The following is a 10,353-nucleotide window of genomic DNA, read 5'->3' as shown; positions in this document are numbered from 1 at the left end:
CCCCGAACTTATTTTATATGTAATATTCTACCCCTTTTTGGCCTACGTGGCACTATCAGGTGGGCCCAGCGCATGTTGACAATTTTTTCAAGGATAGTGCCACGTAGGCCGAAAAGGGGTAGAATATTATAGATAAATTAAGTTCGGGGGGGTAATAGGACCTTAGTAAAGGTTAGGTGTGTCTCTGGGATTTCAGGCATAGGGTGAGGGGGTACTCATGCATTTTCCCATAAAAAAATGGTAGATGTTAACGACAAATCAATATCTTTGAACAAAGAGTGGAACTCATTTGCTAAAATGATGCATAATTCTCGTAAACTGTAGAGAATATAATATACCCTTGACTTATCCCACATAAAAATTACATAGTTGCAACATCACTAATCCTTGTGATGAAAAGAAGAATGTTATATTTCCTTGAATAAATTTGAATAAACCAAATTAGATTTGGTGAGCTTTCATCATGTAAGTTTTAATAAAACTCCTTGGATACATTACAAAGAGTTAATCAGAATGTATAAGTTCAAAGGAAATCAGTGTTGATTAGTACCCGAAAGAAATTGTCTCATATGCACAAATGAATTAGAGTTTGTTGTTCAAACCATCAAATATAAGAATTAAGTAGCAGCTCATATCATTTTTGCATTAAAGAGATGTCAATTTATCTAGTATTTGTGTTGATGGGATATAGCAGGTTAGGAAATCAGTTGAGCTCGAACATCACGGATATGAAAACGTAAGAAGTTACAAACTATATCACGTGTTTATAGGGTTAGAGTGCACCCTATTAGAAATATGAAAACTAATAGCTTTCTGAAATCAGTTTGAAATTAACGTCAATTTATTTAGTATTTGTGTTGATGGGATGTAGTAGGTCATGTTAATGGCAACTTCATCTCCATTCTGTATATTCACACTTGAACCAATAAAGCAGCAAGAAGCAGAAAAGATAAGAAACACAAAACAATAGCTAATAAAACAACTAAAAACACAAAATTCAAAAGTAAAGGAAATGGGGTTTTGACCATAGAATCAAATCTACCAAGTGACATACTTAAATAAAGCTCACCAAAAGAACCACTTTTAATCTTCCTTCCAAGCTTAAACTTCCCACCCACAACATGATCCATTGTGATTTCAACAACCCCACTTCAGAAATTTCACCAACAATAACAATTTTAACAGCCAAAATAATTAATTCTCTCAAATTTTCACTCAGTAAGATTGACCAAGAAAATCCAAGAAACAATTACCTTCATCAAAACTACTCATACATCTATCCAATTCTTTGAATATTCATCTGTCATTTTGGATTCTATCAGATTCAAACTTCATTAACCCATCAACCTACCTCTAAAATCAAACCGTTATAAATCTATTCAGCCAAATGTAAATATCAGAGAAAAAAATTGAAGCTCAAAATAAAATTAAGGAAAAAATATATATGAATATGAGAACTTAAGGAATCGAATCTTAAAAAATTAATTGACATTTAACAAACATTGTTTTATTAAAAATAACAAACATTGTTTTACTTGTATAATACTTCAATCTAGATGACACGTAGAATAAGAAAATCTTACTAAAAGACTAAAATACCCTTCAGCTGAAATTTATTGACATTTAACAAACATGTTGATACCAAAAGGCATCCCACACTTCTAATATAGTAGAAAAGAAAAAATAGTGTGACACTTAACAATTTTTTTTTTAAATGTCTTTCCATTCATCTGCAATTTGTCAAAGAGAGAGCACAATTTGATTACCTATATTTAATCTACTTGTGACCTTTGTTTCTTAGAAGAGGAGCCACTGGCCTCTGCTCCTCCTTATCCCAATGCAAAGCTCAGCTACATCTTTATACAACAAAAATTTTGATTGTCACATAAATTTTATTGTATTGTATCGTTTAAATTCATTGTTAGATATCAACGAATAAACTCATTTTGTCAGAAAATGGAAAATGTGATTTATATTTTGAAATGAAATTTAAAAAGAATGAATTTTTGCATACCCAAATTGTTATGACAAAGAAATCGGAAATCAGAATAAAAGTTGTTAGAACCATTAAGAGGAGAATCAAACTCACAGCTGATTGCCAATAGGGGAAAGAATGAGAAGAAATAATTTATATATAAAGAGACAACAAATTCATGAGGTATATACCTAGCTATAATCCGGGGCTTGTGGGAAAGAGCTGCAAGAGTTTCTTAGAAGAGGAGCAAGTGGCCTCTTCTTCATATCTACTCTTCCTTTTCCCAATGCAAAGCTCAGATTCATTTTTATACAACAAACGAACTCCAAATTTCATATTTTCTCCAAATTCATCATCTGTTTCTTCAAAATCATCATCTGTTTCTCCAAAAGCATCATCTGTTTCTCCAATAAAATCTAACTTAATGCACCCATAGTCATTTGGTGTTTTTTCATTTGCATTAGATGCATCCCATAAGCCACCAAGAGGTACCAACAAAAAATTAATAACAGATTCATCAATATCGTCTAATTCTGAATTGTCGGATAAGGAAAATTGCTGGGTCTTCGACGACATCCCATCATCACATAAGGGAATCAAATGAGCTGTGATGCAATCAATATGTTTGCCAGAATAACATACAGCAAATCCCAAGAAGTTATCACTTATGTACCAATTTTCAGGCAATTTGACTGATATACTTCTACCAACTTCGTGATGGTGGAACCATCTTGGGATATCATCCGACCAACTCCCAAACACTCTTAGTGACAAGGAATGTGAAGAACAGATGTCATGCTGCAATGATGAGATGTTCTGAAACAACGAATTACAGATCGAAGCATTGCTCCAATCTGCATGTATTGTGTGTAATTGCTGTGGAAATTCTGGCAGCTGTGTAAGCCTCTGGCAATCTGATAAGTTCAAGTATTCAAGACCAAGATGGGCAATGCTATGAGGCAAATGCTCAAAATTATTTCTCTGGAGATACAACTTTTCCAAAGAGGATAAGGATCCAATGTCTTCTGGCAGCTGTGTAAGCCTCTGGCAATCTGATAAGTTCAAGTATTCAAGACCAAGATGGGCAATGCTATGAGGCAAATGCTCAAAATTATTTCCACTGAGATTCAAGTCTTCCAAAGAGGATAAACATCCAATGTCTTCCGGAAGTCCTCCATCTATTATATTGGAGTAGCTGAGATCCAGATATTCCAATGAGAGTAACCCTTCATTCACCAGAGGGAACACAAATAACAATCCATCTTCTGATTTTTCTTTTGCAAAAGTTAATGATTTAAGTTTGTTCAACCGGACGATGGAAGAAGGAGGACGTGAGATTAGAGTATTGTTGGCATGAAGCTCCTCCAAGTTTTCTAAATCACCTATCTCTTCTGGCAAGCTTTCAAGTTTGGAGCACTTTGACACATCTAGCTTCACCAAACCTTTTGACTTACAAATGCTGCTTGGAAGAGATACAAGGTTTTTCATGCCATCCAAACGTAGCTCTATAAGATGAAGTTGGTGATCAAAGAAAGATAATGGCAGGTCCCTTATCCCAGTGTATGACGTTATAATCTGTATGGCAGTTCCCTGCTTCATTATTCCAAGGATTTCTGGAAATTTCTCTAAACTAGGGCAGTAATATAGATTCAGAGATCCAAGAGATTCCACATTAACATATGGAAACCTCTCAAGTTTTGAACAAAAAGACAAATTTAACTGCTTGAGTTCTTTGCAATCCTTGAGGGAAGGATGAACTTCTTCAAGACTCCTACATTTGTTTAGATCCAAATACTTCAAATTTGGCATCCCCTTGAAATCTGGTGTTCTCTTCAGGCTTTTGGAGTGACTTAGATCTATCCTTCGTAGAGACAGAAATTGCTGCAGTTATTCAAAACACAGAAAGAATTATGAAAAGTAGTAAACGACATGTTTATATTATAATTCAACGTGTGAAATGAGAAATTGTTTATTTTACTTTATATGGAAATTACATGCTCAGAAACTAGATAAAAATCATGTTATAATAAATAAATAAATAAATAAAAGGTAAAATATCTAAAAGAAGACCTTAATCTTAGCATGTTTTATTTAAATTTCCGCTATACTTGATTATCTGGATGTTGATGTAGAAAAGTTGTGCCAACATATTTCTTTTTGTTTCTTCTTTAGATGCAGAGGTTGGAAATGCAATTCATAGAGATTAATAATATGAGAACGTACAACCCAAAATACATTAGTTTGAGTTTATGGAATTAATAACTTATTTTCATTTTAACACAAGAATCATAATTCTAGGACAAGACAAAATAGAAAGTATCTCCAATGGAATGGTACCTTTGTTTCATTCCATAAATAATGCAATGAACTCCATCGGAGATCAAGATGAACAAGCCTTCTGGGATTAAAATTTCTTGGCAATAACTTCCAAGGATATTCATGCCAGACAAACCAACACAAGTTGTTGGAAAGGTATTCAATAACTCCCAAGTACTCATCTTCTGAATCACTTTGGGAAGATTGGTCCTTGTAGGTATTCAATAACCCCCAAGGATAACTCTGTATGCATAATATCCTAAGCCTTTGCATATTTTTCATTGCGTCTTTGCTAAACCATAGTTCTCCAGAATAAGTAAGCCAGATTGCTTCCACTGCCATGGTCCCCTATAAAAAGATCATGAATCAACATGTCATGTACAATCCAATTATCAATATCATTGTTTTCTTACAATTTTTTGTCATGTTTTATATTATTATTATTGTACTTGAAGAGCCAGCACCATCAAATAAAATTTTAGGTACAAATATTAGTTAAGAGAAATGCTTTGCGTAGTTAATTTTATTTTTTAATGATACATTTTTGGAGAAGTTTATTAGACTCAAGTTAAAAAGTTTTCCATGCTCTTATAAAACAAAAATTGTAACTGAAATAGTGTCAATAACTGTCATCTTTTAAATGAAAAAGAATTAATAATGATCAAGTGAATTAGTAAGGTAATTAAGTTTTGGCCCTCCTAAATTTATTTTTCATTTCTGAATTTTTACTAATAAAAATTACTTGGGGTAAATAAATGGGTGATATTAGCTTTTAAAAAATCATTGATTAAATTAGTATGAACAAATTAAATACTATATAAATTTCAAGTTAATCCAAAGAATGATATAAGATTAAATATATTAAGTGGCTATTAGAGTAATTCATAACTTATTAACTAGGTAGTGTGGATTTGAAACAACTTAAATGACTTGTGCCTCAGTATATGAAGCTAGAGGAACAGAGTATATATATATATGTTTGAAATATGAATACTTACCATATTGTCCATCATCACATCTTTTTTTTTTTTTGTATTACTTATTTTTGCACTTCAAGTTCTTGAAGAGCTAGTACCATTAAGTTTTTCATGCTCTAATAGAACAATATTGTATCAATAATTTTCATCTTTTAAATAAAAAATAATAAATGATCAAGTGAATTACCAACCCAGGATTGGTAAGGTAAGTTTTGGCCCTCCCCTTGTATTTTTTCATTAGAGAATTTATGTTAATAAAAAGTTACGCATGGTAAATATCTGGGGGATATTAGCTCAAAAATTTATTGAGTTAGTAGGTACAAAATGTCATACAAATTACAAGTTAATTCAAATAAAAAAATTGGACAAATAGATCAAGTGGAATAATAGCATAACATAAACGAATTAGGCAACGTTAACTAAAAATCAATACTTGACGAATTAGCTACCTTAGGCAACTACTGTTATTTTTGCTTCTATTATTAATAAAGTAAAGGAAAAGAATCTGATATATCTCTCAACTTTGTCATTTAGAGTTGATATACCCTTCGTTATGAAAGTGCTAATATATACTCCTATTGTTATATAAATGGCTCACATATACCCTTTTCCTCTAACGAAAGTGAAAAAATAATTTTAATTTAATTTTTTACTTATTTTGTTTTAAAAAAAATATAATTCCATAAGGGTATACATAATCATCCTCAAACATATATTTTTTTTGACCTTTTTTGTTTCAATGACTAATTTAGATTTATTATTTTGATGGTCAAATTTATTTATGTTTCACTAATATTTTTGTAAAATTTATTATAGATGACACAGTTTTGTTTTCTAAATACAAAAACTAAATTACAATATAGCTGAAAAATAATTTTTTAAATTATAATATAGCCACAAAAAATAGTTTTAATTTTTTTCTTTACATTAAGGAATGAAAGAAAAAAATAAAATAAGAACAAGAAACTCAAATAATGATAATCAAAGAAGTCAAAAAATAATTCATTTATGAAAAAGATTAAAATATACATTGAATCTTGCTAGAATGATCATATATACCCCTAAATAATTTTGTTTTTAAAAATAAAATTTAAATATATAAATTTAAAACTAATTTTTCACTCTCGTTAAATGAAGGATATATATGAGCTCATTTTGTAACGTAGGGGTATATGTGAGCCGTTTGTATAACAATAAGGGTATATGTGAGTCACTTTCAAAACGAAAGGCTTATCAAATCCAAATGACAAAGTTAAGAGATATATCAGGTCTTGTTCCCTTAAAGTAATAACTCACCAAAATGACATACGTGCTAGAATATAAATAAAGATGAGTAAATAAATGAAATTGACTATATATTCTATATGTCTTTGGAATATGAAAAGTAAAATTGAATATTATTGCATTGTTTAGCCTACTTACCATATTGTTGTCCACCACTTCTTTGAAATCTTTAACATTCCATAATCTGCTATGTTCTCCCAGATGCTTTCCCTTTTTCACTATACATTTACCCATATCTTGTATTAAGTCATGCATTTCAATCTTACCATATTCAGAGATGGACACGAGAGATTTGTTAACTAGAACACGCAATCCAAATTCTGGTCTAGAATAACAGCTCTCAAGAACTTGCTTGACTTTTTCTTTTTCAATTCCTCGAAAGAAACATGCTATATCTAGAAATATCTCTTGTTGTTCGGACTCCAACCCATCATAACTTATTCTGAGATTTTCAGTAATTTCTACACCAGAGTTTTTCTTTATTTGGACCAAGGCACTTTCCCACTCAGTTTTATTCATCCGGTGTAATGAAGAACCCCATACTTTCAGGGCTAAAGGATGGCCTTTAGCAAGACTTACTATCTCCAACGTTAGATCTTTAAAACACTCATTTGGAACTTTTTCTTTGAAAGCATATTGATTGAACAATTTAATAGCATCACGGTCAAGTAGTGTTTCCATTTCATATACTACGTCATTTTCCCCTATCAAATGTTGATCTCTAGTGGTTGCAATAATCCTGCTACCCTTGCCAAACCAACTGAGATCCTTTGCTAGGTATTCCAACTGGTCTATGTGATCTATGTCATCAAGCACAATTAAAACCTTCTTTAGCAGAAGTCTCTTATACAACATGCTCCTCCCCGCCTCCTTATTATCCACGCAATTTTCTTTCTCCCCTAGTAGTTTAGAGAGAAGGATATTTTGGAGAGAGTGTATTTTGTGTTTGTTTTCTTTGATATTCTCAAGGAAACAAACAACTTCAAATTTGGACGAGAGCTCATAAAAAATTTTCTTTGCTATTGTCGTTTTACCGATGCCTCCCATACCCCAGATCCACACAATCCGATCAATATCATTGATTTCCATCTTTAGTAGGGATTCTACTTTCTTTAATTGAGTATCTAAACCCATAACGTCTTGCAAATAAGATACTGAAGTATTGCACTTAGACGAAATTTGATCAACAATACCCTTAATACAGTCTGCATCTGACTCACCCCTGCAAAAAAAGAAGAATAAAAATAATGCTAATATAATTATTTAAGATTCTGTTTTGAGTACAAATTATTTGTTCTATAGTAGAATATAACTATGTGTACAAAAAAGAAGAATTAAATTTGTGTTTTTAACTGACCTGCTAGGGAATACATATCCTTTTAGATCTGCGGCAGCAGTTAGGGCAGTTCTCCATCGTTGCACCTTCTGCATTCCCGCATCATCATCCTTATACCTCGATTCATGTTTGGCAAATGCTTCTTTAAAGCTCTGACTTTGGTATCGAACATGTGATGCATCCACATTACAGAAGACCGGTATAACTGTCATGTGTCCATTTTCTTTCTTCTTGCATTCCATAATCTTCACTAGTTCATTCAAGCACCAACTTGACGTAGCATAATTCTTTGAGAAAATGATTACGGCAACTTGAGTCTCTTCTATCGCTTTCATGAGTTCTTCTGAGATGGAATCGCCATCCTCTAGCCTTTTATCATCTAGAAAGGTGACTATTCCCCTGTTTTTCAAACCTTGGTACAAGTGACTCATAAAATTTCTCCGGGTATCTTCGCCTCTGAAACTTAGAAAGACCTCGTACTTGCATCGAGGACTACTCACAGAAGAAGAAGATGCCATAGATTCAATTAATTGTCTGAAAAGAAAAACTAAAGTGTATGGATCGGATGAGATCAATTGATGAACAAATTAGTTATGTAGAGGAAAGAAGAAATAAACATTCTAGTCAACTAATAATATTAATAGGAAATTTCTTTTTGTCTACTTAGTCAATGCATTAATTATTCTGAGAAGTTTCAGCTCCAGAAATCCAATGGGATTTTAGCCATACATATTATTTTTCTACTAATTTGAATTTCTATTGCTTCTCGATAGATCATTGATGGTTATGGATGGACCCACTATTCATCTGCACAAAGAAAAATTGGACCATATTACTATTAGGACCAAATAATACAAATCCCACTAGCTTAGAGTCTAATTACATATTTTTATTTTAGTTTTTGAAATTATCTTTCGTACCATATTTTTACTTCGCCAAGTACAATCATCTAGGCACTCAGATACATGTATCTTAAGTATATGCGCGTCAAATTTGGTGTAATTTGTTCCAAATATACTATATATTCAAGTGTGACACGTATGTATTTTAGATACACTGACTCTCTTTCTCACCCTCTCTCTACGTGGAGCCACGCCTTAATTCTCTGCATTTATATTTAATTGTGAATTGAGTTGACGAATTCCAACAGAAATTGAGAAAAGGTCACCAAACTCCAGCTTCAGTAATAAATGGAGTTAAATACATTTGGGGTGTGTTTAATTAGTAGAGTAAATATGAATATTCCAGTAAATATTGTACGTACTTCAATTTAACATTTCGACAAAAGTGTATACTCTTTAATATTTCTTCTTTTCCTTTTTATTTGTCACCATTTTTTTAAAAAGTCAAACAATATGAATTTTAATTAACATTTAAAATGTATTTTTGTCATCATATTATGAAAAAAGTTAAAATTTAGATTATATTTTGTATAGTTTTTAAATATCTAAATTTTATTTTAAAACATCTAATTAATACTAATATTTTGTTCCAAATGTGAGTTTTAATGAATATCAATAAAGTCGGTATGATATTTCAGATCCAAATACCAATAATCATTAGGTGATTTAGTTCTTTTTGTAAAAATCTTGATTAAAAAGATTTACTCAAGTAGAAATATTAATAAAATAATCGAGATGATACCTCTACTATCATAAAATTTGAAAAAGAAAAAAAAATATATAAAAAAACTTTACCGTACAAAGACTTCGGAAAATCGAGATTATAACATCATGTAATTCCTTATTTCTATATACTATAAAATTACTATTAGTATATTTCAAATAATAGTGAAGTAGCTTTTGCATTTTTCAAAGATCACTTTAGTTTTCGAGCCTAAGGCTAGTGTATTATGTCATATTTACTCCTTCAGATATCAAGTCAGGTATATGTTAATAAGAAACATATATCTAAAATAAAAAACAAACAATACGTACACTCATATTGCTACTACGTCTTTTTTTTCGTTATTCTAAACTCAATGCTCTGAATTACTTAATAATCCGCTTTCTGGATTAACTCTGATTCATAAGTTGCTTCTATTATGAATATGAATGGAAATTATGCTTCATCAGTTGAATATTTGAGCTCTACACTTGCAAAATTTAGAAGATGGGATCTTCCAATTTGAATTGAATTATTGCTATGGGGTCCACAATAATATGAACACAATGGACAGCTCAAAATATAAGTGGATGAAGCTGCAAAGAAAGACTGTACCTTTGAAAAATATCTCCGGTAAATTCAATTATTGCGAGTTAATTCTACTACTCGGTATCCTTCACCTGCATAGGGGCATGACTTAAATCAGATTCGAATCAAAATTAAAATTGTAATTAACTAATAATTCTTTTCATTTATGGTTATGGACTCACTCTAAGAAAATTGTTACTAATAATTGTTTTGATTCCTTAATTACTTTTTCTTTCCGAATTTATATGTCATCCCTTTTAGTCATTATTCTT

The 10,353-nt window shown here is 31.3% G+C and overlaps 1 protein-coding gene across 8 annotated transcripts in view; it reads right to left on the bottom strand.

Moving 5' to 3' along the window:
- LOC102580902 (TMV resistance protein N-like) overlaps nt 1–8,527 on the bottom strand; it is a 10,777-nt gene extending 2,250 nt beyond the window's left edge. For 2 of the 8 annotated variants that reach the window (XM_015314461.1, XM_015314462.1), the window contains exons 1-5: nt 7,910–8,527; nt 6,691–7,774; nt 4,313–4,639; nt 2,167–3,862; nt 1,767–1,856 (exon numbers count right to left, since the gene is read on the bottom strand). In XM_015314461.1, the coding sequence (XP_015169947.1) occupies nt 2,171–3,862; nt 4,313–4,639; nt 6,691–7,774; nt 7,910–8,406 (3,600 nt within the window). In that variant the 5' untranslated portion in view covers nt 8,407–8,527 and the 3' untranslated portion in view covers nt 1,767–1,856; nt 2,167–2,170. Of the gene's footprint in view, nt 1–1,766; nt 1,859–2,166; nt 3,863–4,312; nt 4,640–6,690; nt 7,775–7,909 lie in introns of all 8 variants that reach the window. The other 6 variants (XM_015314466.1, XM_015314465.1, XM_015314467.1 and 3 more) reach the window with 6 other exon arrangements.
- Nucleotides 8,528–10,353: the final 1,826 nt, after the last annotated feature.

The sequence above is a fragment of the Solanum tuberosum genome, unplaced genomic scaffold (genome assembly GCF_000226075.1).
Source record: "Solanum tuberosum cultivar DM 1-3 516 R44 unplaced genomic scaffold, SolTub_3.0 scf00301, whole genome shotgun sequence".
Lineage (NCBI taxonomy): Eukaryota > Viridiplantae > Streptophyta > Magnoliopsida > Solanales > Solanaceae > Solanum > Solanum tuberosum.
The sequence above is the reverse complement of the archived record's forward strand: the minus strand, read 5'-3'. Positions and strand labels throughout refer to the sequence as shown.